This window comes from Salvelinus fontinalis, chromosome 18, assembly GCF_029448725.1.
Source record: "Salvelinus fontinalis isolate EN_2023a chromosome 18, ASM2944872v1, whole genome shotgun sequence".
In the NCBI taxonomy this organism is placed as follows: Eukaryota; Metazoa; Chordata; class Actinopteri; order Salmoniformes; family Salmonidae; genus Salvelinus; species Salvelinus fontinalis.
In genome coordinates this window covers 29002533-29030278 of record NC_074682.1, presented here as the reverse complement: position 1 = coordinate 29030278, position 27746 = coordinate 29002533, and the positions used below count along the sequence as shown (strand labels likewise).

The 27746-nt window shown below is 45.5% G+C and overlaps 1 protein-coding gene across 1 annotated transcript in view; it reads left to right on the top strand.

Annotated features, from left to right (window-relative positions):
- LOC129816011 (plasma membrane calcium-transporting ATPase 1-like) overlaps positions 1–27746 on the top strand; it is a 188618-nt gene that overhangs the window by 86927 nt on the left and 73945 nt on the right. Inside the window, exons 3-15 of the mRNA XM_055870207.1 lie at positions 9125–9322; positions 9519–9776; positions 10351–10476; positions 10765–10890; positions 12502–12537; positions 15865–16041; positions 16494–16708; positions 16853–17095; positions 17707–17841; positions 18067–18176; positions 18360–18597; positions 23190–23369; positions 23480–23680. Coding sequence (XP_055726182.1) covers positions 9125–9322; positions 9519–9776; positions 10351–10476; positions 10765–10890; positions 12502–12537; positions 15865–16041; positions 16494–16708; positions 16853–17095; positions 17707–17841; positions 18067–18176; positions 18360–18597; positions 23190–23369; positions 23480–23680 — 2243 coding nt within the window. The remainder of the gene's footprint in view (positions 1–9124; positions 9323–9518; positions 9777–10350; positions 10477–10764; positions 10891–12501; positions 12538–15864; positions 16042–16493; positions 16709–16852; positions 17096–17706; positions 17842–18066; positions 18177–18359; positions 18598–23189; positions 23370–23479; positions 23681–27746) is intronic.

Below are 27746 nucleotides of genomic sequence, written 5' to 3'. Positions count from 1 at the left end.
GTATCATAGCAAAGGGTCTGAACACTTAGGTAAATATTTTTTAAATACATTTTCAAGCATTTCTAAAAACCTGTTTTCGCTTTGTCATTATGGGGTATTGGATGTAGATTGATGAGGAAAATGTTTTATTTAATCCATTTTGGAATAAGGCTGTAACGTAACAAGTGGGAAAAGTATACTGAATACTTTCCGAATGCACTGTACATGTAATCTCCTACCAATGATATTTTCTCTCCATTTGAAATTTGTTTCACCCACAGAGATACATTATCCCACATAATAACCTGTTAACTCATTACTGCCCTGGCCTTATTTCATCATAAATAAATGACTTTTTCCAAATTTTGTTACATTAAAGCTTATTCTAAAATGGATTCAATTGTTTTTCTTCCTCATCAATCTACACACAATGCTCTATAATGACAAGGCACTGTACTGTACTGTACTGTAGTTAGTTAGTTAGTTAGTTAATTAGTTAGTTAGTTAGTTAGTTAGTTAGTTAGTGTATAATGTGTATATTTACAATGTGTATACACAGGGCGCATTTTTAAGAGACCTAGGTCTCAATATGTCTTCCCTGTTGAAATAAAGGTTGAATAAAATAATTAATCGGCCCCTTCTGCGGCCGCCATCCCATAATACGCTGCTCGCCGGACGACGGTGGCCGTGTAAATATGTATTTCCTGTCAGGCTGTGTGTGGCGTGTTCCCTTTTCGGTTAGTCAACAAAACACAAAACATGTTATCTTTTTATGAGGCGATATCAATACGTTTTGAGTTGCTGATGATGTCAATGCTCTCTCCTCCCCATGGTCGCTCTCTCGCTCTCCAAATGGTTTCCTCTATACCACTCCCTCTCTTCCCTCTGCACCTGCTCCTCTATTACTGCCCATGGAAACAGAGGGATGAGAAAGGGGCGCAATGTAAAAGTGACAGAGTAACACTTCACATTTATCAGGGTAACTGGAAGGCTACACTAACAGAACAGGACTCTGGGCAGACGGCCAGTCCATAGAGAATACTCTGTCACTTTTGATAGCTCTCCAGACTAGACAGAAAGTGCTTGGCAGCAGTGTTTTGTTTTGAGACTTTTTTCTCCTTCCTTTATTTGACCACTGAGGGGAGGGGAGGTTAAGAGGATGGCTAACTACTGCATCTGTCTATAGTTAAAGGCTGCAGTACTCTGTAGTTAAAAGGTGTTGTACTCTGCCTTCCACTGGTCTCAACTTGTGGTCATTGATGCCAGGGTCAGACTAAACCTGCTGGCCTGAAACCAATAGATGTTAGAGGTTGCAACCAAATGACTCATCCCTCTCTTTCCTCTTCTCTCTCCTCCCTCTCTTTTATCTTTCTTCTCCCTCCCTCTCTCAACCCCATTGCCCCTTCTCTCTCGGTTTCTCGATTCCCCCTCTCTTTCTTTCCCCTCTCCTCCCATTTTTCTCACTCCTCTCTACTCACCCCCTCACAAGAAAAACAAGGTGATATGCCCAAATGACTATTGCCCTGTCGCGCTCACCTCGGTCATGCCAGGCACACTTGACACACTGCCATTTCCATCGCTATTCACATGGCCATAACACATCTGGACAAGAGCAACAGCTATGTTGAATGCTGTTCATTGGCTACAGTTCACCATACAACAGTATTGTTTCCTCCAAGCTCTGAGCACTTGGCCTAGACACCAGCCTCTGCAACTGGATCCTGGACTTCCTGACGGCAGACCACATGGGGCGGCAGGTAGCCTAGTGGTTTAAGCGTTGGGCCAGTAACTCAAAGGTTGCTAGATCGAATCCACTAGCTGACAAGGTAAAAATCTATCGTTCTGCCCCTGAACAAAGTAATTAACCCACTGTTATTAAGCCGTCAGTGTAAATAAGAACTTGTTCTTAACTGACTTGCCTAGTTAAATAAAGGTTCAATAAAAAATAAAAGTGCTGTGAGGATAGGCAACACCTCATCCACACTGACTCTTAACATGCTTTGCATGACACCAAGGGGCTTTGCAAGACTGCGTGGCTTTGCATGACACCAACTCCATCATCAAGGTTGCTGACAACATGGTTGTAGGCCTGATAACCAACAACGACGAGTCAGCCTATAAGGAGGAGGTTAATGAACTGGCGTTGTGGTGTCACGACAACAACCTCTCCCTCAACGTCAGCAAATCAAAGGAGTTGATTGTTCACTTCAGGAAGCAGAGGAGGGAACATGTCCCAGTCCACATGGGACTGTATTAGAGAGTCCTGAGTAACAAGTTTTTAAGTTCCTCGGCGTTCACATCAATGAGGACTTGTCCATTACCTTCATTTACCAACAACACCACCGCTTTTGTCAAGAGGGTGCAAAAACACCTCTAGTTCCTAAAGCGGCTGAAGAAATTTGACTTGCCACCCGGGTCCTCTCCAAATACTACCGTTGCACCATCGAGAGCATCCTCACCGGTTGCACCATCGAGAGCATCCTCACCGGTTGCATCACAGCTTGTTATGGGAATTGCTCCATGCACGACCACAAGGCCCTCCAGTGAGTGGTGAAGACAGCCCAGTATATCACTGGGACCGTGCTTCCACCCATCCAGGAGATCTACTCGAAACAGTGCCTGAGGAAGGCACGCAGCATCATCAAGGACCCCACACACCCAAGCCACAAGCTGTTCTCTCCCTTACCGTTGGGCAGACGGTATCGGAGCATGAGGTCTGACAGAAACTGTCTCTGATCCTGTTGGTATCTACAAGCATCAGACTGCTGAACACTAGAACTGGACTGACCACCTGCTCTGATTCTGATTCTCCACACTTAGCACACATGGACTTACTCATGCACACACCCACACAGACATACACATACACACACATATACATTCATGCTACACACACATCACAACTGCTGCCTCCAAACTCTTATTATACTGCTGAATTTAAACACGTGCCCCCCATCCCCTCTTTCCCCAATACACATGTAAATCTTGAACTATAAATTGTGCCTTCATGTATTATACTTCTGCTAAAATGTTTATTATATTCTACTAAGCCATTTACTTTGTTCGTATTCTTATTTTTTACTATTTCTTATTGTTGTTGCATTGCAGAGAAGAAACCTGCAAGTAAGCATTTCATTGTATGATGTACAGGGCATTGGGAAAGTGTTCAGAGCCCTTGACTTTTTCTACATTTTGTTATGTTACAGCCTTACTCTAAAATAGATTCAATTAAAATGTTTCCTCATCAATCTACACACAACACCCCGTTTTTGCAAATGAAATACCTTATTTACATAAGTATTCGGACCCTTTGCTATGAGACTCGAAATTGAGATCAGGTGCATCCTGTTTCCATTGATCATCCTTGATGTTTCTACAACTTGATTGGAGTCCACCTGTGGTAAATCCAATTGATTGGACATGATAAGGAAAGGCACACACCTGTCTATATAAGGTCCCACAGTTGACAGTGCATGTCAGAGCAAAAACCAAGCCATGAGTTTGAAGGATTTGTCCGTAGAGCTCTGAGACAGGATTGTGTCGAGGCACAGATCTGGGGAAGGGCACCAAAAACATTTTTGCAGCATTGAAGGCCCCCAAGAACACAGTGGCCTCCATCATTCTGTTAGGTTCTAATTCTCACAGTAAAACACTCAACAGACATTATGAAAGCTTAACCAAGTTTAATTCTTCCCAGAGGGTCAATACAGCTGCATTCAGACAAAACATGTTTCCACCACCACAGGTATATATACTCCAATTTAGGCACTCCTCCTTCTCTCCAATCCTTATATATTTTATGGTTTGACAGGAAAACGAAGTGATAGGGTAATAAACCATTGTTTCTCCCTTAAGGGGATCTGACCTGACCTCAACCCCCTTGATGCCTAATCCAAAGATCTCCACCCATATTCCCTATAGCAATCCTGTGACTTCCTCCCGTCCACCCAACACATTCCAAAGCCATCTGGCTCCTACAGATAACCATTAACGTCTGATGTAAAAAAAACAGTCTCTTTCACTCCTCAGATACTATACTATAGTATATAGTATATCAATGTTCTACGTTCAATCAGGCCTTTATGGTAGAATGGCCAGACGGAAGCCACTCCTCAGTAAAAGGTACATGACACCCCTCTTGGAGCTTGACAAAAGGCACTTAAAGACTCTCAGACCATGAGAAACAAGTTTCTCTTTGGCCTGAATGCCATGCGTCACGTCTGGAGGAAACCTGGCACCATCCCTACAGTGAAGCATGGTGGTGGCAGCATCATGCTGTAGGGATATTTTTCGGCGGGAGGGCCTGGGAGACTAGTCAGGATCAAGGGAAAGATGAACGAAGCAAAGCACAGAGAGATCCTTGATTAAAACTTGCTCCAGAGCACCTCAGACTGGGGCGAATGTTCACCTTTTCAACAGAACAACAACCCAAAGCACACAGCCAAGACAAAGCAGGAGTGGCTTCGGGACAAGTCTCTGAATGTCCTTTAGTGGCTCAGCCAGGACCCGGACGTGAACACGCTCAAACATCTCTGGAGAGACCTGAAAATGACTGTGCAGTTACGCTCCCTATCCAACCTGACAGAGGTTGAGAGGATCTGCCGAAAAGAATTGGAGAAACTCCCCAAATACAGGTGCGCCAAGCTTGTAGCGTCATACCCAAGAAGACTCAAGGTTCTAATTACTTCCAAATGTGTTTCAAAAAAGTACTGAGTAAAGGGTCTGATTACTTATGCAATTGTGATATTTCTGTTTTTTTAAATAAATTTGCTAAAATGTCTAAAATAGTTTTTTTGTTTTCTCAATATGGGTTTTGTGTGTAGATTGAGGGGAAAAAATCAATTACATTTTTTTAAATCAATTTAATCCATTTTAGAATAAGGCTGTGTTAGCATTCAAAGAATTGGAACACACCAGGTGCTACAGCTACTAGCATACAGTAGCTTGCTATCCTGGTTGTGGATCTACTCACCAGTCATACATCATATAGCATTCTGTAGCTAGCCACCTCAGGACAAAATCTCTTCAGATACAACAGAAGTTTCAACTGTTAACATCAAATCAAATTTTATTAGTCACATGCGCCGAATACAACAGGTGTAGACCTTAGTGAAATTCTTACTTACAAGCCCCTAACCAACAATGCAGTTTCAAAAGAATACGGATAAGAATAAGAGATAAAAGTAACAAGTAAATAAAGAGCAGCTGTAAAATAACAATATTGAGACTATATACAGTGGGGTACCAATACAGTCAATGTGCGGGGGCACCGGTTAGTTGAGGTAGTATGTACATGTAGGTATAGTTATTCAAGTGACTATGCATAGACGACAACAGAGAGTAGCAGTGGTGTAAAGGTAGGGATGCAAATAGTCTGGGTAGCCATTTGACTAGATGTTCTTCAGGAGTCTTATGGTTTGGGTGTAGATGCTGTTTAGAAGCCTCTTGGACCTAGCCTTTGTGCTCCAGTACCGCTTGCCGTGCGGTAGCAGAAAGAACAGTCTATGACTAGGGTGGCTGGAGTCTTTGACAATTTTCAGGGCCTTCCTCTGACACCGCCTGGTATAGAGGTCCTAGATGGCAGGAATCTTGGCCCTAGTGATGTACTGGGCTGTTCTCACTACCCTCTGTAGTGCCTTGCGGTCAGAGGCCGAGCAGTTGCCATACCAGGCAGTGATGCAACCTGTCAGGATGCTCTCGATGGTGCAGCTGTAGAAACTTTTTGAGGATCTGAGGACTCATGCCAAATCTTTTCAGTCTCCTGAGGGGGAATATGTTTTGTCGTGCCCTCTTCACAATTATCTTGGTGTGCTTGGACCATGTTAGTTTGTTGCTGATGTGGACACCAAGGAACTTGAAGCTCTCAACCTGCTCCACTGCAGCCCCGTCATTGAGAATGGGGGAGTGCTCGGTCCTCTTTTTCCTGTAATCCACAATCAGCTCCTTTGTCTTGATCACATTGAGGGAGAGGTTGTTGTCTTGACACCACATGGCCAGGTCTCTGGCCTCCTCCCTATAGGCTGTCTCGTCGTTGTCGATGATCAGGCCTACCACTGTTGTGTCATCGGCAAATTTTATGATGGTGTTGGAGTCGTGCCTGGCCGTGCAGTCGTGAGTGAACAGAGAGTACAGGAGGGGACTGAGCATGCACCCCAGAGGGGCCCCTGTGTTAAGGATCAGCGTGGCGGATGTGTTGTTACCTACCCTTACCACCTGGGGGCGGCCCGTCAGGAAGTCCAGGATCCAGTTGCAGAAGGAGGTGTTTAGTCCCAGGTTCCTTAGCTTATTGATGAGCTTTGACGGACTTTGGTGTTGAACGCTGAGTTGTAGTCAATGAATAGCATTCTCACATAGGTGTTCCTTTTGTTTAGGTGTGAAAGGGCAGTGTGGAGTGCAATAGAGATTGTATCATCTGTGGATTTCTTGGGGCGAAATGCAAATTGGAGTGGATCTAGGGTTTCTGGGATGATGGTGTTGATGTGACCATGACCAGCCTTTCAAAGCACTTCATGGCTACAGACGTGAGTGCCACTGGTTGATAGTCATTTAGGCAGGTTACCTTAGTGTTCTTGGGCACAGGCACTATGGTGGTATGCTGAAAACATGTTGGTATTACAGACTCGGACAGGGAGATGTTGAAAATGCCAGTGAAGACACTTGCCAGTTCGTCACCGCATGCTCGCAGTACACGTCCTGGTAATCCGTCTGGCCCTGCGGCTTTGTGAATGTTCACCTGTTTAAAGGTCTTACTCACATCGGCTGCGGAGAGCGTGATCACACAGTCTTCTGGAACAGCTGGTGCTCTCATGCATGTTTCAGTGTTATTTGTCTCGAAGCGAGCATAGAAGTAGTTTAGCTTGTCTGGTAGGCTCGTGTCACTGGGCAGCTCTCGGCTGTGCTTCCCTTTGTAGTCTGTAATGGTTTGCAAGCACTTCCACATCCGACAAGCATCAGAGCCTGTGTAGTACGATTTCACGTTAGTCCTGAATAGACACTTTGCCTGTTTGATGGTTCGTCAGAGGGCGTAGCAGGATTTCTTATAAGCTTCTGTGTTAGAGTCCCACTCCTTGAAAGCGGCAGCTCAAGCCTTTTAGCTCAGTGTGGTTGCTGCCTGTAATCCATGGCTTCTGGTTGGGGTATGTGCGAGCGGTCGCTGTGGAGACGACGTCGTTGATGTGTACTCCTCAATGCCATCGGAGGAATCCCGGAACATATTCCAGTCTGTGTTAGCAAAACAGTCCTGTAGCTTAGCATCTGCTTCATCTGACCACTTTTTTATTGATCTAGTCACTGGTGCTTCCTGCTTTAATTTTTGCTTGTAAGAAGGAATCAGGAGGATAGAATTATGGTCAGATTTGCCGAATAGAGGGCGAGGGTGATCTTTGTTTGCATTTCTGTGTAGGTGGTCCAGAGTTCTTTTTCCTCTGGTTGCACATTTAACATGCTGATTGAAATTTGGTAAAACTGACTTAAGTTTCCCTGCATTAAAGTCCCGGCCACTAGGAGCGCTGCCTCTGGATGAGCGTTTTCCTGTTTGTTATGGCGGTATACAGCTCATTGAGTGTGGTTACGAAGAATACAGATTAAAACTTTCTCGGTAGGTAGTGTGGTCTACAGCGTATCATGAGATACTCTACCTCAGGCGAGCAAAACCTCTAGACTTCCTTACATATCGTGCACCAGCTGTTGTTTACAAATATACATAGGCCCCCACCCCGCGTCTTTCTAGAGGCTGCTGTTCTATCCTGCCGATGGAGTATATAACCCGCCAGCTGTATGTTATTAATGTCATAGTTCAGCCACGACTCGGTGAAACATAAGATATTACAGTTTTTAATGTCCCGTTGGTAGGATATACGTGCTTTCAGTTCGTCCCCTTTATTTTCCAGTCAGTAGTTAACTGTAATGCAGTTGATTTAATGACATGAACATCTTTTGGCTACGACGAACAGCCTACCTCAGGCGAGCAAAACCTCTAGACTTCCTTAGATATCGTGCACCAGCTGTTATTGACAAAAATACATAGTCCGCCGCCCCTTGTCGTACCAGACGCCGCTGTTCTATCCTGCCAGTAGAGCGTATAACCAGCCAGCTGTATGTTGATATTGTCGTCGTTCAGCCACGACTCCGTGAAGCATAAGATGTTACCGTTTTTAATGTTAATACATGTAAACAGAAGTTATAGTGACCAGTAGATGATAGATACATTAGATACTTATGGTAATCAATGAACATCAGCGTAGTGATAGTAATAAATCAAATCCAAAATAATTTTAGCAGCAGCGTTGGTGAACGCTGCGTTGGTGTGTATGTATGGGTGTATGTATGGGTGTATGTATGGGTGTAATTGCGTCAGTGATGAGGGTGTGAGTGAGGGTGTATATGAATGCGTGTATGTGAGTAAGAGTGACAGTGAAGGTGTGTGCGTCTGAGTGGGTAGAGACTTGTGGATAGGCATAGAGTCAGTGTGGATAGGCTGTGGGGCAGGGAGGGCAGTAGTTTAGACATTAAATTTGGAACACTTCCAATAAGTTCAACAGCCTTGTGATCCTTTCAAACGCCTCATGGCTTCTCATTGACTGACCTCTTTATATTTTCTGCAGTTTTATAGATTTATTTGCAACAATTAAGATTTCGATGAGGTGATGATATATTACTCGGAATCTATGAAACACATTTTTATTTAATAGGGAAATACCAGTTGATCTAAAGGTTTGATTGTAGAAAAATACACAAGGGATAACATGTTTTTCGGACCGGTTTGTGTATTTCATCCAACTGAATGTCAAAGCCTTTGGCAGTAGTTGCCTGGCAGATTGTGTCCACAGTGGGAGGCTGACATGGGTTGTGGATGGGTGTGTTTGAACAGCCGCCTCTACTTGTTTCTATTTGGTATGGCAGCATTTTAGAGTCAGTTTAGACCTTTGGACCAAGGCAAATACAGCAACCTATAGAATCTCTTAAACATTTCTAATCCTGATAGTTTGTCATGCATTTTTCTTACCTCTAAAGTGGCCTTGTGTCAAGATGAATGTATATATTCAACATCATCTATTGTTTGATCTTGTTGTATGCATTTCTGTGATAACTGTTTACTCTATTACCTGTCTGTTCAATCTCTTATTCTCCTCCTCCTCTCTCTTAGGTCTGTCCGGTAACCCAGTGGATCTGGAGAAGCGCCACACAGCGTTTGGGAAGAACTTCATCCCTCCTAAAAAGCCTAAGTCTTTCCTGGCGCTGGTGTGGGAAGCTCTACAGGATGTTACTCTAATCATCCTGGAGATTGCTGCCGTCATCTCCCTGGGCCTGTCCTTCTACCACCCTCCCGGGGGAGATAGCGAACGTGAGTAGTACACCCTAACCCGGGGCAGTTAGAACAGGTGGGAGGGTGGTGAAGGGGACTGGGGCATGAATGGAGAATTGAGGGTTTGCAAATGTTTTCCATTTCCTGTTCCACTGACCTGGCCGTGTTGTGGTCTTATATCACTGACCTGGTCTTGACCTGATCATGTTGTGGTCCTGTGTTCTGCTTTCCCCAGTGTGTGGTGAGACAGCATCTGGAGTGGAGGATGAGGGCGAGGCACAGGCGGGCTGGATCGAGGGCGCCGCCATCTTGTTCTCTGTTGCCATCGTTGTCTTGGTGACGGCGTTTAACGACTGGAGCAAGGAGAAGCAGTTCCGCGGGCTGCAGAGCCGCATCGAACAGGAGCAGAAGTTCACCGTCATCCGCAAAGGCCAGGTCATCCAGATCCCTGTGTCCGAACTAGTGACAGGAGACATCGCCCAGATCAAATACGGTAAGACATGGTTCAGATAAAATAAGAGATGAAACGTGCTTGAATGAAACATGCTGTGGCATTCCCCTGACAGAATACAGTCAGACCTTGGTTCAAATACATGTGTATTTGTTATTTAAATACTTATTTTCTGTCTATTTGATTATTTTCAAATAACTTGGCCGTAATCAACTACTTCTATTTGAAGTATTTGAAAGTATTTTCAAATACTTAGTTCCAAATAGGCCTGCATTATCTAAAATACCAAACAGACCTGGTTCAAATGCATGGGAGTATTAAGCTATTTGTATACACACTGTGTATTTTAGTATTTTTCAAATACATGCCAATACTTTACAAGTGTATTTCCAAATACATTTCAATATTCAATTACTTGTTTTGAAATAAAAAATATAAAAATACTGACTTCCAAATGATTTTTGAAGTATTTGAAATACCCTAAATAATATTTGAACCCAGGTGTGGATACACTGAACCAATATGATGAGGTAACACATTGACCAAATATACAAAGGTACGGAATACGGTGAGACATTGTATATCACAGTCATATAACTGTGTAATTGTTTCCTAGGTGATCTGCTGCCAGCTGATGGTATCCTGATCCAGGGCAACGACCTGAAGATTGACGAAAGCTCTCTGACTGGTGAATCAGACCAAGTCAGGAAGTCCCTCGAGAAAGACCCCATGCTGCTGTCCGGTGAGAGCGCCTATTCATAATATCACTATTATCAGACATTCAATTTCCCAGTCAGGACCTCTATTGTTTAAAAAAAAAATTATGTCGTGTGATACAGTATGTAGACTGAAAATTGAGGACACAATGGAATAACATACAGTACAGTTATTCATACATACAGTACAGTTATTCATACATATAGCACAGTTATGACCTTTCTGTTAATGTTCTAGTATCTAATTTATCTTATCTCTCTCTCCTTCCCAACTCTCTTCTTCTCCTCTCTCTTTCTCCCCCTTCCTCCTCCAGGCACCCATGTGATGGAGGGATCAGGTAGAATGGTGGTGTCTGCAGTGGGTCTCAACTCCCAGACTGGAATCATCTTCACTCTGCTGGGGGCGGGAGACGGCGACGTGGAAAAGAAGATCAAGAAAGGTAAGAGACGGGGGGGAACGACGACAAATGCACATCGCCATGGTAACAGTTCACAGAGAGTCAGTGACTGGCTTTTTCCCCAATCTGTGTCCTGTGTGTGTGTTTCTATCTACCGAGCTATCCTTGTCTTTCTACGTGATCGCTCTGTTTGCTGGCTCCCTGAGGTAAGATTCTAGTAGAAGAATGAGTTACTCCAGTCTGTTGAACTCTAGAACGATGTAAAGAAAGATGGGACAGCCATGATAAACACTGTACCATGGAGGCCAGAGGTTCCATTCAGTTTCATTGACATCGCTGTCCTTATTTATCTAATCCCTGGTGTTAGTTTTCACATCCAACCCGAGGCCCTTTCTAGACCCCTCCTTCCCCGGACTGGTTCTGTTCTGTTCATGGATGATTGGGTGGTCATTCTATGCCCGTACCACAGACCCACTGTCAGGAAAAACGGACACTAGTTAATCTACATATATCTACATGGTCTCTAATGAGATTGTGTTCCATACTAACACTTAGTTGGGTTTTCTTTTCTGTTTGGTAAGAGTTTTTTTTGCTAAGATTTCTGTTTTTCAGGCATTCATTCTAAAGGGGCTGAATGTGCCAGCTCAGAGGAGGGAGCTGCAAGACAATGACACATTCCAATTGGCATCTTTAGTCATCACAAAATTAGACTGTGATTTCAAATGTTCATGAAACTGACCTTAATGTCATGGGTTTATTAGAGTAGATCAGAGCAAGTAATGGCTAATTAGTTGCACATGCACACACTGGCGGCAGCACAGGCACGCACACTGTGCTGAACTGTCTGTCTTCCTCTGAGACAGGTGTATACAGTGAGGATGGAGGAAGAGGGCAGACATACTTAGAAGCACACACACAGTCCCACACTTCTCCCTCACCTTCACACACAGACTCAGACAAACTCACCTTCTATATGCTCACTCATGCAAACACACTTTCCCTTCACAAACACACAGAAGACTGTCAAACACTTACACACACACCTCTCTGCCACAAACACACATATTGATACAGTGACTCAGAGAGCAGAGGAGAGGGGGAAAAGTGGCCGACTCAGGCTTCAGGGCTTGCTGCTGCTCAGCTGACAACTGCCGCTCACACACACCTCATCTCCACATAACCCCCCCCTCCCCAAATGTCAAGACAGGGCCATGAGTGAGTGGATGGGAGGTGTGTGTGTGTGTGTGTGTGTGTGTGTGTGTGTGTGTGTGTGTGTGTGTGTGTGTGTGTGTGTGTGTGTGTGTGTGTGTGTGTGTGTGTGTGTGTGTGTGTGTGTGTGTGTGTGTGTGTGTGTGTGTGTGTGTGTGTGTTCTTATAAAACGTATTTCCGTTAGTTACACATGTATTGATTGAAACAGACAATAGCCCAGTGTCACCAGTAACAGAACCTGCTGTCTGTGGATGGATGCTCTACTTTACTCTACAGCCTTAAACCAACTACTGGTCTCTCTCCTCTGACGGCCCGTTCCAGCCCCCAACACACACTTGAATTTATATTGTTTTGATCTTCTGTTCGTTTTGGTTTTATGATTTTTTAAATTTCCTTTAAGCCATGTTATCAGCATTCCGCACTCTCTCTCTCTGTCTGAACAGGTAAAAAACAAGGACCCCCCGAAAATCGCAACAAAGGTAACCCCTCCATCCCTCCCTCTCCCCTTCCATTCAGCAGCAGTCTGGGAGTTTCGTGTCAGTCTTATGCACTCTCTTTTCTCTCCCTCTCTCTCTCTCTCATGCTCTCGCTCCCCTCCACCTTCTGAAAAGGGGAGGTTCTTCTCGCCTCGCTTTACCTGTGAAAGGATGCAACTCTCACCTGCCACTGGTCCCCAGAGAGAGAAGTGGGGTTAGCCGTCAATGCCACTATTGTAGACCGATATCCATCTCAAGGCTACCTAGGGTTTGCATTCAGCACTACTGTTGTAGACTATATCCTTCAGAGCTATGAGGGGTTAGTATAACACAACTGTAGTCAACCTTTATCAATCACAGAGCTTCCCAGGAGTATCCTTCTTTATCCTTCTGTTGTAGACTACTGCACGTATATCCGTCAGAGCTATATGGGGTTAAAATAATAACACAACAACTCCAGTAGATTTGTATCCCTTCTAGGGCTAAATGAGGTTAGCTTTACCTCAATCACAGAGCTGCAAAAGGGTTAGTTCTACTAACCCCAAATAGGAAGTTTCATCCTCACATGCTATGTTTAGATTGACACCCGGGGTGTTGTAGCTCCTACAGCTTGCCTGGCCCGCTCCACCCTCCATGTGACGTGTCATCCAGAACTCATCCAAGCTGTCTCCCCCCCTCACTCAGCCTCCCAGGGCCTGAGCATCTGCTGCTCACAGACCCTCCCCAGCCCTCCTGCCCTCTCCTCTCTCCTTCCCCTCGCCCTTGGCCTTTCACTAGTAAACAGCTTCTCTCCTCTCCAGCATGGAGCGGTAGCTAATGCTAGAGTAGGACAACATTAAATTAATAGGGACAGGTCGACCCAACCTGCATTCACAACATGAAATATATATTCTGAAAATGTCCACATGCTGATGAGTAGTTTATCCAGTGTGGTAGCTTTATGCATGCCAAGTAATCTGTGGCTCCTGAGAGTAAATGGAATAGGAGTGGTAGGACGCCTGATATCATGTTTCAGTATCTGGGAATTTGGTAATAGTTTTTGGGCTTAGTTTAAAAAAGAAGGCATCCAAACAGAATTATAATAGACATTCTATATAGAATTATAATCTAAATGATTCTATCTATCTAATGCTAACTTCAGAACGAGGGTCAAGGGGTTAGGGAGACTGTACAAACTCTGGGAAGTGGCTCATTGTGGGAGTTGCACCCTGAAATGATCAATGGGCTGTGGATTGTTGTCTGTTCTGTTTCTTTTCTCTCACTGTTGCCTCTTTCCAGGATGTTGCTCGGGACCTCATGCTGTCTCGTACTCTCTTCTCGCGTTCACTGTTTGACTCTACCTCTCTATTTATTTTTCTGTCTCTTTCGCAAAAAAACTACTTCTGGAGATGTGCAGCCTCGTCTTCTACCTCATCATTTTATTTTTGTAGTGGTTGTATCTCTCTGCTTTGTTTTTTGTTCTCTTTTTTTCAGTTTGTCAGTTTCTTTTAGTTTTTTTGAGAGGTAACACACTCGCAACCCCCCCCCCCCACCCCTCGTCGTGGTCCGTGCTGCGTCTGTAAGTGCTGTGCATCCGTCAGTGAGTCAGCCCGTCCGTCCATCCGTGCGTCAGTCTGCCAGTCCAGTCAGTGTGTGGCTGTGTTCAGTCTGATGGGTCTGATCTAATGGGTTTTATGTTAGGACTGACTCGGTATCCCCTGACTGGTGGCCTATTCTCAGGGGTGGCAGAGTCACTATGCTCAATACAAGGGACTTCAAGTACAGACATTTTAGGAGTGTGAGCAAAAAACGTTACAGCAAAAATGACATGGGTACAAAATGATCCAACTCGATTGTGAATGTACTTTAAATTCACTGGTGTTGAGTTTGCATGGGCCACAAATAGAATCCATAGCAATGCATATGACACTGATTACCATAGAATACTGATCTTTTATTTTACCACCTTTTTTATACTCGCCCTTAGATATTGTGGACTATTTCTACTGGAAAAGAGACCGAGCTAGAGAACAAACAGAGTAAATATAAGATATTGAAGTGGTGAAATGCAAATATCTTATTTGCGTTTGTAAAACATGACTGAGCTCTGTAGCAGAGATGAAATACGTTCAGTTGACAATCCCTCGCAAAGGAACCATTGTAGAATTTACAACCTGTACTTCCATGTTCTGAAAATATCCTCTGTTATATGTTTATTTTTATTTTTATTTCACCTTTATTTAACCAGGTAGGCTAGTTGAGAACAAGTTCTCATTTGCAACTGCGACCTGGCCAAGATAAAGCATAGCAGTGTGAACAGACAACAACACAGAGTTACACATGGAGTAAACAATAGACAAGTCAATAACATGGTAGAAAAAAGTATGATGTATGATGTAAAACCAAAAACCATCTCCATAGACTCTTCTTGGCGCATTTCCATGGAGACTTACCCCCACACCAGTGTGTCGGCAGCGTTTTATGTTAATGTCAACTCTAGTGTAATTGTGTTTCCATCGGGAGAGTCACACTAAAGACTTGGGGAGAGCAGAATCAACAACCTCTGCATCATCAAGACAGTTGCTATGCGAAAAGGTGTTCACAGTTAGCCATTGTTATGTAAATGCAGGCTGAAAAGTACCAGGGGCCTGGCTTTGGCCCCAGGTGAAAGCAAGTCCGCCAGAGCCATGGCCCAGTGAGACACGGGTTCCGGCCCGCATAGATGGGAACAGAAAAATGTGAGCGTTTTGAGTGAAACACTGGGGTAAATCCTGTATGGAAATGCGCCATCTGGGAGAAGTTGTATAGCGTTAAATTGCTGCTACAAAAAAAAAATATATTGTTAAATCCTTACTTTTATCTCAATCATTTTCTGATGAATTCTGTGCTGTGTGTTTACTCTTTCCAACACTTCCCTGCTTTCGTAATATTTCATTTATGCATTAGAGTATCTAAACAATTAGTTAATTATTGAGTACTTTACTTTAATGAAGAATAAATCGCATTTGCTGAACTCTCCATCAAACTGACCGCTAACAACAAATAATAACATCAGTGTTGATCACAAGGGATCTGTTCTGGTTTAAGAGATTAAATGATCCACATGGTTTAGTGGATCACTGCTCAGGACCTGAGTCTGGTGATCTGGTGACCGTGTTTCTGTCTCTCTTCCAACCGGAAGTGAACCACAACCCCTCGATCTCCCTTCCTCCTGCCTCCTCCTTTTTGGAATGTCTGTTCCTGCTCCCCCCCCCCCCCCACTAATTGCCCTCCTCCACCCCCACCGCCCTCTTCCCACCACCACCTCCCTCTACCCTACCTATTTCCTCATCCATCTACCCTGTCCCATAGCTAAGACCCAGGACGGCATTGCCCTGGAGATCCAGCCCCTGAAGAGTGAGGTTGAGTCCGAGGAGAAGGAGCCGGAGGTGGAGGTCAAACAGGTGAAGAGGGTTCAGATCACCAAGAAGGAGAAGTCTGTGCTGCAGGGCAAACTCACCAAACTGGCTGTGCTAATCGGGAAGGCAGGTGAGGTCAGAGGCAGAGATGCACGTGCACACATCCCTTCACAGGCACACACACATAGACATTGCAGATCGGGAAGGCAGGTAAGAGTCTTAAAAACATTAGGACCCTGACACACGTACACACAGTTGTACATACAGATGTAAAATCGTAATTTGAGCCATTTTGCTACAGCAGAAAAATAATCCTGCAGCAACAGGAAATGTGAATTATTATGTGGATTATAACCAATAGACATTTTTGTAGGGGTTAAAACATTTTTCGTAAGGGCCGATCAAGTATGACATTTCAGTGGAAATTCCAAACTTTGGAAGCCTTTTTAAACCTGAAATACAATACAAGTTTAAAATGTCCTCCTGCAACAGGGTGATCAAATTAAGGTCCTACATCTGTACATGCCTGCTCCTGGATTTGACCGCCAGATAGAAACAGTATACTTTGTTTCTTTTGCCCAGGTCTGATCATGTCAGCAGTGACGGTGATCATTCTCATTCTGTACTTCGTGATTGACACGTTCGGGGTGCAGGGTCGCCCATGGCTGAAGGAGTGTACCCCCATCTACATCCAGTACTTTGTCAAGTTCTTCATCATCGGAGTCACTGTGCTGGTGGTGGCTGTGCCTGAGGGGCTGCCTCTAGCCGTCACCATCTCTCTGGCCTACTCTGTCAAGGTACACACAAAGCAACACGCACACGGTGCTGGTAGTGGCAGTGCCAGAGGGGCTGTCGCTAGCTGCCACCATCTCCCAGACTTACTCTGTCAGGTCACACACACACAGCACTGACCTCTAATGTCTGTCTTGTCCCCTGTGTAGAAAATGATGAAAGACAATAACCTGGTGCGTCACCTGGATGCGTGTGAGACAATGGGGAACGCTACGACCATCTGCTCCGACAAGACAGGCACCCTCACCATGAACCGTATGACCGTGGTGCAGGCCTACTTGGGAGACACACACTACAAGAAAGTACCGGAACCCGACGTCATCAAACCATCCACACTGGAAGTCCTGGTCAACAGCATCGCCATCAACTCAGCCTATACTACTAAGATCCTGGTGAGAGAGAGAGATGCACGCACACACACACACACACACACACACACACACATACACACATACACACACAATGTACACTTACACACCCATCCTCAAATGCAGAAATTGAATGAGCATGCACAATAAACCTTCACCGCTCACTCTCACACACGCACACCCAAACACACCCACACACAAATCCTTAAGTGAGGCACTTGAAGCACACGCTAATATCGTCCCAGTCTTTAGTAAAGATGGTCCATAATATCATTCCAGAAACATGATACTGCTTTCTATCCATTCATTCATCAGCCCATCAATACCACCAGATAATCACATAAGAATGAAGATACAGGCTTTAAATAGCCCTTAGGAGAATCACGCACTCATCTTCGTTCATTCCTTGGACCATAGCGCCTCGACATGTGGAGCTTCATGTCATATGTACGCAGTGTGTGCACATCCTTACAGATGCATAGTCTTCTTCTCTAGTGCATATCTTCATGGTTGCTTTTACACTCTGTAGGATGCATATCTCAATGTTCCTTTTACTGTATGTCTTCTTCGTGAAATATACATGTTTGTAGCATACAGTAAGTAGGGTGTGTGTAATGTTTTGTTTGTTTCTCCAGTCTCCAGAGAAGGAGGGAGGTCTGCCCCGCCACGTTGGCAACAAGACAGAATGCTCCCTATTGGGCTTCGTACTGGAACTGAAGAGGGACTACCAGCCAATCAGGGACGAGATTTCTGAGGAGAAGCTGTACAAGGTTTGTAGCTGCTTCAAAATGTATCAATGAAGTTAAATGTGCAATCTGTAACTTATTGAACTTCTATAAATGTGTGTTCTGTGTGGCTCCAAGACTAAATTTACAAATAACCTACTGCCCGTTATTCCTACAGAAAGCTAACTTATACACAAACTAGTGTACTATAGTAATATAGCATATTGTGATAATATGGGAGTTATAACTAACTGAGAGGTGTGTTTCCAGGTGTACACCTTCAACTCATCCCGTAAGAGCATGAGCACGGTGCTGAAGAACACAGACGGTAGCGGCTTTCGCATGTACAGCAAGGGAGCCTCTGAGATCGTCCTACGCAAGTACAGACGGGAGGGAGAGGGGGGGGGGGGATTGGGCATATCTTTCGTTGATGAATGGATACACCAAGATAGGAGGGGGAGGATGATCAAGTCCATCTTTCTATTTTTCCCTCCCCCTCCCCTCGCCCCCCCCCCCCTCCTCCCCTCCTACCCCCTCCTCCTCCTTCCCTCCTCGCCCTCTAGATGTTCCCGTATCCTGGACATGAACGGGGAGCCACGTATCTTCAAGCCTAAGGACCGTGATGAGATGGTGAAGGTGGTGATTGAGCCCATGGCCTGTGACGGTCTAAGGACCATCTGTGTGGCCTACAGGGACTTCCCTGCCGAGGCAGGAGAACCAAACTGGGACAACGAGGTCGATATCCTCAACGAGCTCACCTGCATCTGTGTGGTCGGCATTGAGGACCCCGTCAGACCTGAGGTGAGACATGGACAGATGCATTCTGCCTGAACAAAACAAGCTCTGGTGAACACCCTCTAACTGATCAGAAAGTGCATAAATATACAGTACTATTCAAAAGTTTGGACACCTACTCATTCAAGGGTTTTTCTTTATTTTTAATATTTTCCACATTGTAGAATAATAGTGAAGACATAACACCTATGAAATAACACATATGGAATCATGTATTAACCAAATAAGTGTTAAACAAATAAAAATATATTTTGTATTTGAGATTCTTCAAAGTAGCTACCCTTTGCCTTGATGACAGCTTTGCACACTCTTGGCATTCTCTCAACCAGCATGAGGATTGCTTTTCCAACAGTCTAGAAAGAGTTCCCACATATGCTGAGCACTTGTTGGCTGCTTTTACTTCACTCTGCAGTCCAAATCATCCCAAACCATCTCAACTGGGTTGAGGTCGGGTGATTGTGGAGGCCAGGTCATCTGATGCAGCACGCCATCACTCTCCTTCTTGGTCAAATAGCCCTTAAACATCCTGGAGGTGTGTTGGGTCATTGCCCTGTTGAAAAACAAATGATAGTCCCACTAAGCGCAATCCAGATGGGATGGCGTATTGCTGCAGAATGCTGTGGTAGCCATTCTGGTTAAGTGTGCCTTGAATTCATAAATAAATCACAGACAGTGTCACCAGCAAAGCGCCCCCACACCATCACACCACTTCCATGCTTCACGGTGGGAACTACATATGCAGAGATCATCCGTTCACCTACTCTGCGTCTCACAAAGACACGGCGGTTGGATCCAAAAATCTCAAATTTGGACTTATCAGACCAAAGAACAGATTTCCACCGGTCTAATGTCCATTGCTCGTGTTTCTTGTCCCAAGCTTCTTATTGGTGTCCTTTAGTAGTGGTTTCTTGGCAGAAATTTGACCATGAAGGCCTGATTCACATAGTCTCTTCTGAAAAGTTAATGTTGAGATCTGTCCGTTACTTGAACTCTGTGAAGCATTTATTTGGGCTGCAATTTCTGAGGCTGGTAGCTCTAATGAAGTTATCCTCCGCAGCAAATGTAACTCTGGGTCTTCCTTTCCTGTGGCGGTGTCACTCCCTGACCATAGTTTGCTTTGTATGTTTTATGTTTTGTTTGGTCAGGGTGTGATCTGAGTGGGCATTCTATGTTGTATGTCTGGTTTGTCTATTTCTATGCGTTTGGCCTGATATGGTTCTCAAACAGAGACAGGTGTTTTGCGTTGTCTCTGATCGGGAACCATATTTAGGTAGCCTGTTTTGTATTGTGGGTTGTGGGTTATTGTCTATATGTTAGTTGCTTGTGTCTGCACTGTTTATATATAGCGTCCCGTTCGTTTGTTGTTTTGTAAGTTTGTCAAGTGTTCTTTGTTTCCTCATTAATAAATAGAAGAATGTATTCACGTCCCGTGTGGCTCAGTTGGTAGAGCATGGCGCTTGCAACGCCAGGGTTGTGGGTTTGATTCCCACGGGGGACCAGTACAAAAAAAGTATGAATATATGTACTTGTAAGTCGCTCTGGATAAGAGCGTCTGCTAAATGACTTAAATGTAATGTTAAATGTTCACGCTGCGCCTTGGTCCTCCTCTCTTCTACATTACGACGATCGTGACAGGCGGTCCTCATGAGAGCCAGTTTCATCATAGCGCTTGATGGTTTTTGCGACTGCACTTGAAAAAACTTTTAAAGTTATTGAAATTTTCCGAATTGACTGACCTTCATGTCTTAGTGATGATGGACTGTCATTTCTCTTTGCTTATTTGAGCTGTTCTTGCCATAATATAGACCTGGTCTTTCACCAAATATGGCTATCTTCTGTATAACACCCCTACCTTGTCACAACACAGCTGATTGGCTCAAACGCATTAAGAAGGAAAGAGTTCCACAAATTAACTTTAAACAAGGCACACCTATTAATTGAAATGCATTCCAGGTGACTGCCTCATGAAGCTGGTTGAGAGAATGCCAAGCGCGTGCAAAGTTGTCATTGAGGCAAAGGGTGGCTACTTTGAAGAATCTCAAATGTAAAATATATTTGAATTTGTTTAACACTTTGTTATTTCATAGTTTTGATGTCTTCATTATTATTCTGTAATGTAGAAAATAGTAAAAATAAAGAAAAACCCTTGAATGAGTAGGTGTGTCCAAACATTTGACTGATACTGTATATATATTTTTGGGGGGGAGAGTTGATATCTTCAGAGCTGATGTTGGATATGACTGCTTAGATTAGCTGTGTAGTATGTTGTTTGGAGGTTGACCACAGTATCAGAGGTATAGATAATGAAGCCCAATATACTAGAGGTCTTAATGGATTGTTGTTTGTCAGAATAAGATTTCTCCAAACCACTGCTGAAGGATTTTGTTGATCTGTTCAATTTTCCATGAAATAATGAACTGTTTTGCTGCAGTGTGACTCAAACATCTGATCCCCATTAAATATATTGAATTAGCTCAGGAACCTGCTGGCTCCAGTCATATGATATCATATTGACTGCAGAAGTCAATGAAAGGAACAATTTGAGAGCCACTTATAAGTGCATGAGGACCAAGAACTATAGACGAGGTATATCTTATATTATAAACTGGGTGGTTTGAGACCTGCATACTGATTGGCTGACAGTCATGGTATATCAGACCATATACCATATGTATGGCAAACATTTATTTTTACTGCTCTAATTACATTGGTAACCAGTTTATAATAGCAATACGGCACCTACGGGCTGTGTCCAGGCACTCCGCGTTGCGTTTTGCATAAGAACAGCCATTAGCCGTTGTATATTGGCCATATACCACACCTCCTCTGGCCTTATTGCTTAAATAAGAGACTGGGTGCATATGACACTGATATCAACAATCTATCATATTAAATAGTTAAAATCAGTGTCATACGGCCAGTGGTGCAGTGATCTACGTTCTGCTATGCTACGATAACTGCAGGCAGCCAGTATCTATATTAGAGAGCTGGTGTTTGACGGAAAAGCTCATCTGCACACACAGACACATGCACAGTCTCTCTCTCACACTCTCACACACACACACTCTCACACACACACACACACACACACACACACACACACACACACACACACACACACACACACACACACACACACACACACACACACATCACACGTAAGTGTAGCCAATTGAGTGAGATGAACGCTCATGTTCAACCCTCCTCACTCCACTGCGGCCCTAGAGAACTGAAATGGCCCTCTTGTCTCCTAAAGAGTCTTCTCTATAGCCCCAGCCAGAGCCCGTGAACCTGCCAATTACAATGGAAATGTAATATCAACAAGCTTTTGGTGTCAATATGGCGGACAGTGTGCTGAACCTACTGAGCTCTGGTGAAAACAGCATTATGAATCCTGCTGATACAGCCATTTTAAAGAGCGTGGCTGTAACATATTAGCTAGTTTCTTGATTCGCTCGACCGCCACTTGCTGTGTCTTTCACATGACTCACTGATAGTCATTAGAGTTTTGAATGTCAAGCAGCAGCAGATAACATAGTGGATGGAAATAGCTTTGTAGCCAGCGGGTGACAGACACTCTACCAGTTCCCAATAGGGTTGGAAGGGAAGGGCGGCTAGCTGCTAGCGGAAAGGTGCTGTACTGTAGCAGCCATGCTAGGATATTTATAATGTCTGTGCACTTTAGCGCTGATATTTACGTGACAGCAGCTTCTCTGAAATGAGTTTCTGGTATGTAGAATATTCACAAATATCATCCATTAATTATGGAGATGAGGCACCCTTCATTACCATGATAGATGGGGAAAGAACACCTGCGTCATTTTATTATTCAAATGCATTACTGAGGGAAAATGCAAAGCATCAGAGATGTTATCATGGTTCAAACTACAGGGGAACATTGAAGAGTTATCGATCGTAGGTCTGTGAGTGGATGTTTCCATTAGGTGGTCTGGTCTGCCAGTGCTAGTGTGGGAGCATTCCACCATCGTGGGTTATTTATTTCCTTAGAATTCTGTGTTATTGTGGGGGGTGGGGGGAGGGTTGTGTAGACAGTGTAACTACACGTTTAGTGGTTTGTGTGAGGGCAGACGGGGTGGGGGAAGGGGTTGGGGGCTCAGCGGTGTGATAGGCAGACGTCTGTGGGGGCTTTCTAATGATCTATAAATAAGTGATCTGATTGGTCTAATGAGGAGTAACTCATCACATAGCTGAGGGTGGCTAATTACACAAGACTTCACTCAGACACACAGAGAAAGAGACTCACACGCACAGAGGGTTGAGAGGTCACGCTAGAATGAGCAGAAGCTGTCAGGGATTCACACTGTCGTGCTGAGAGGGAGACTAAAATAACCTGCGACACTGTTACTGAGATCAACGGTGGTACAAAATGGAGTAGGGAACGTGTGGAGGGGAATATACATACAGAATACACTCAGATACACACATACCTTACACAGACTGGTCTGAGTCCAGCACTGGTACTACGTATACCAAAAAATGTATTTTACATTTTTAAGTGGACATATAACTCCACAATACTAGATGACCAATGTCCTTGTAGTGAACTTAGTCATGACTCTCTCCTCCCTCCCCTAAAGGTACCTGATGCTATCCTCAAGTGCCAGAAGGCTGGCATCACCGTGCGCATGGTTACCGGGGACAACATCAACACCGCCCGTGCCATAGCAACCAAGTGTGGCATCCTGTTGCCGGGCGAGGACTTCCTGTGTCTGGAGGGCAAAGAGTTCAACCAGCTGATCCGTAATGACCAGGGAGAGGTGAGACACACCACAGGACTTTTATTTTGATATAATAGAGGTGAGACCGGCATGGGGACGTAAATGATATAGTAGTAGAGATGCTGACACTGTGTACTCCTGTGCTCTAGGTGGAGCAAGAGCGTCTGGATAAGGTGTGGCCCAAGCTGCGTGTGCTGGCTCGTTCCTCTCCCACTGACAAACACACTCTGGTCAAAGGTGGGTTAAAGCTGTCACATATCTCTCCTTTTCTTGTTTTCCCTCCCTTTTCCTTCAAGAAGTGTGTCATCTCTTTCTTGTGTGATCGACACACACACACATTGGACCCAGGGGTCTGTAGCACTGCCACCCACAATTACAATTACACTACAGCCATGAAAAGCTCATTTTGCCCAAACCTTACCTCTGCAACTCTCCAATTTACTCCAAAGTGCCTCCATTACGATGGCTGTGTAATTAGATAATAAATCAATAGTAATGCTTGGATAAATCTGCTTATCACCAGACAAACCCCTACATTCACATACTCTGTACCCTAAGTAGAAGGACCTCTGGGTTTGGGGATTACAGAATAGGAGTGAGTGAGTGTGTGTGAGTTACACCCGTGATAACATCTGCTAAATATGTGTATGTGACCAATAAAAGGTTTTATTTTTTTTGCATCTGATTCTGCTAGTTAATCTGTGTATCTATTTGTGTACTTGGCAGTCTGTGCCAGTATGGCGTTGTGAGGAGCGTTGTTCTGGGTTGGCAGTCACCCCTGTGGTTCAGTTAAATCCCAGCCTAATATCATCAGCTTCACACTCATCCAGACAGCCTACCTTCTCCTCCTTAGAGAGATGAATGACGCCCAGACTGCCATTCAGTGGGCTACACGTCCTCTTCGAGCCCGTCACACTAACGGAGAGACCCCACAGCTTGGGTGACTGGCTGGGAATAAATTAGCAACACGGAAGAGGCATTAACGCCAGGAAGAGCAGTTCATGGTATTAAAGACAATCAGCTAAACATATGCTAGAGAGAGAGACATACAGACGGAGACATACAGACGGAGACATACAGACGGAGACATACGGACGGAGACATACGGACGGAGACATACGGACGGACGGAGACATACAGACGGAGACATACAGACGGAGACATACGGACGGAGACATACGGACGGAGACAGATGGACGGACGGAGACATACAGACGGAGACATACAGACGGAGACATACGGACGGAGACAGATGGACGGACGGAGACATACAGACGGAGACAGATGGACGGACGGAGACATACAGACGGAGACATACGGACGGAGACATACGGACGGAGACAGACGGACGGACGGAGACGGACGGACGGAGACAGACAGACGGACGGAGACATACGGACAGACAGACAGACGGAGACAGACGGACGGAGACAGACGGACGGACGGACGGAGGGACAGAGACAGACGGACGGACGGACGGGGACAGACAGACAAAATATTGCAAAACAAGATTTCATCAAATGGGACATACACCCCATTGAAACGGTGAGAGACAGACTGACGGAGAGAGAGACAGACTGACGGAGAGAGAGACAGACAGATGGAGGGAGAGACAGACAGATGGAGAGAGAGACAGACAGACGGAGAGAGAGAGAGACAGACAGACGGAGAGAGAGACAGACAGACGGAGAGAGAGAGAGACAGACGAAGAGAGAGAGAGACAGACGAAGAGAGAGAGAGACAGACGAAGAGAGAGAGAGACAGACGAAGAGAGAGAGACACAGACGAAGAGAGAGAGACACAGACGAAGAGAGAGAGACAGACAGCGAGAGACAGACAGACTGACAGACAGACTGACAGACAGACAGACAGACAGACAGACGGAGAGACAGATGGAGAGAGACAGAGAGAGAGAAACAGACAGATGGAGAGAAAGAGACAGACGGAGAGGGAGAGAAAGAGATAGACGGAGAGAGAAAGACAGACAGACAGACGGAGAGAGAGAGACAGACAGACAGACGGAGAGAGAGAGAGACAGACAGACGGAGAGAGAGAGACAGACAGATGGAGAGAGAGACAGACGGAGAGAGAGAGAGACAGACGGAGAGAGAGAGAGGCAGACAGACGGAGAGAGAGAGACAGACAGACAGACGGAGAGAGAGAGACAGACAGACAGACAGGGAAAGACAGACAGACAGAGAAAGACAGACAGACAGAGAAAGACAGACAGACAGACGGAGAGACAGACAGACGGACAGACAGACAGACGGACAGACGGAGAGAGAGACAGACAGACAGACGGAGAGAGAGAGACAGACGGAGAGAGAGAGAGAGAGACAGACAGACGGAGAGAGAGAGAGACAGACAGACAGACAGACGGAGAGAGAGATGCAGACAGACGGAGAGAGAGAGACAGACAGACAAACGGAGAGAGAGACAGACAGACAAACGGAGAGAGAGAGACAGACAGACAAACGGAGAGAGAGAGACAGACAGACAGACGGAGACAGACAGACAGACGGAGAGAGAGAGACAGACGGAGAGAGAGAGAGAGACAGACGGAGAGAGAGAGAGAGACAGACGGAGAGAGAGAGAGAGACAGACGGAGAGAGAGAGAGAGACAGACGGAGAGAGAGAGACAGACAGACGGAGAGAGAGAGACAGACAGACGGAGAGAGAGAGAGACAGACAGACGGAGAGAGAGACAGACAGACGGAGAGAGAGACAGGCAGACAGACGGAGAGAGACAGACAGACAGACAGACGGAGAGAGAGACAGACAGACAGACAGACGGAGAGAGAGAGAGACAGACAGACAGACGGAGAGAGAGAGAGACAGACAGACAGACAGACGGAGAGAGAGTGACAGACAGACAGACAGACGAAGAAAGACAGACAGAGAGAGAGACAGACAGACAGACGGAGAGAGACATGCAGACAGACGGAGAAAGAGAGAGACAGAAAGACAGACGGAGAGAGAGAGACAGATAGACAGACGGAGAGAGACAGACAGACAGACGGAGAGAGAGACAGACAGACGGCGAGCGAGAGAGAGACAGACAGACGGAGAGAGACATGCAGACAGACGGAGAAAGAGAGAGACAGAAAGACAGACGGAGAGAGAGAGACAGATAGACAGACGGAGAGAGACAGACAGACAGACGGAGAGAGAGAGAGAGAGAGAGACAGACAGACGGAGAGAGAGAGAGGCAGACAGACAGACAGACAGACGGAGAAAGACAGACAGACGGAGAAAGACAGACAGACGGAGAAAGACAGACAGACGGAGAGACAGACAAACGGACAGACAGACAGACAGACAGATGGAGAGAGAGAGAAAGCTAGACAGACAGACGGAGAGAGAGAGAGAAACAGACAGACCGACGGAGAGAGAGACAGACAGACGGAGAGAGAGAGGCAAACAGACGGAGAGAGAGAGGCAGACAGACGGAGAGAGAGATGCAGACAGACGGAGAGAGAGGCAGACAGACGGAGAGAGAGGCAGACAGACGGAGAGAGAGGCAGACAGACGGAGAGAGAGGCAGACAGACGGAGAGAGAGATGCAGACAGACGGAGAGAGAGGCAGACAGACGGAGAGAGAGGCAGACAGACGGAGAGAGAGGCAGACAGACAGAAAGACAGAGAGAGACAGACAGACGGAGAGAGAGAGGCAGACAGACGGAGAGAGAGAGACAGACAGACAGACGGAGAGAGACAGACAGACAGACGGAGAGAGAGAGAGACAGACAGACGGAGAGAGAGAGACAGACAGACAGACGGAGAGAGACAGACAGACGGAGAGAGAGAGACAGACAGACGGAGAGAGAGAGACAGACAGACGGAGAGAGAGAGGCAGACAGACGGAGAGAGAGAGACAGACAGACGGAGAGAGAGAGACAGACAGACGGATAGAGAAAGGCAGACAGACAGAGAGAGAGAGGCAGACAGACAGACGGAGCAAGACAGACAGATGGAGAGACAGACAGACGGACAGACAGACAGAAAGACGGACAGACGGAGAGAGAGACAGCCGGACAGACGGAGAGAGAGAGAAAGACAGACAGACGGAGAGAGAGAGAGAGACAGACAGACGGAGAGAGAGAGAGACAGACAGACGGAGAGAGAGAGAGACAGTCAGAGGGAGAGAGAGAGGCAGACAGACGGAGAGAGACAGACAGACAGACAGACGGAGAGAGACAGACAGACGGAGAGAGAGAGAGAGACAGACAGACGGAGAGAGAGAGACAGACAGACGGAGAGAGAGAGACAGACAGACAGACAGACGGAGAGAGAGAGACAGACAGACAGACGGAGAGAGAGAGAGACAGACAGACGGAGAGAGAGAGACAGACAGACAGACGGAGAGAGACAGACAGACGGAGAGAGAGAGAGAGACAGACAGACGGAGAGAGAGAG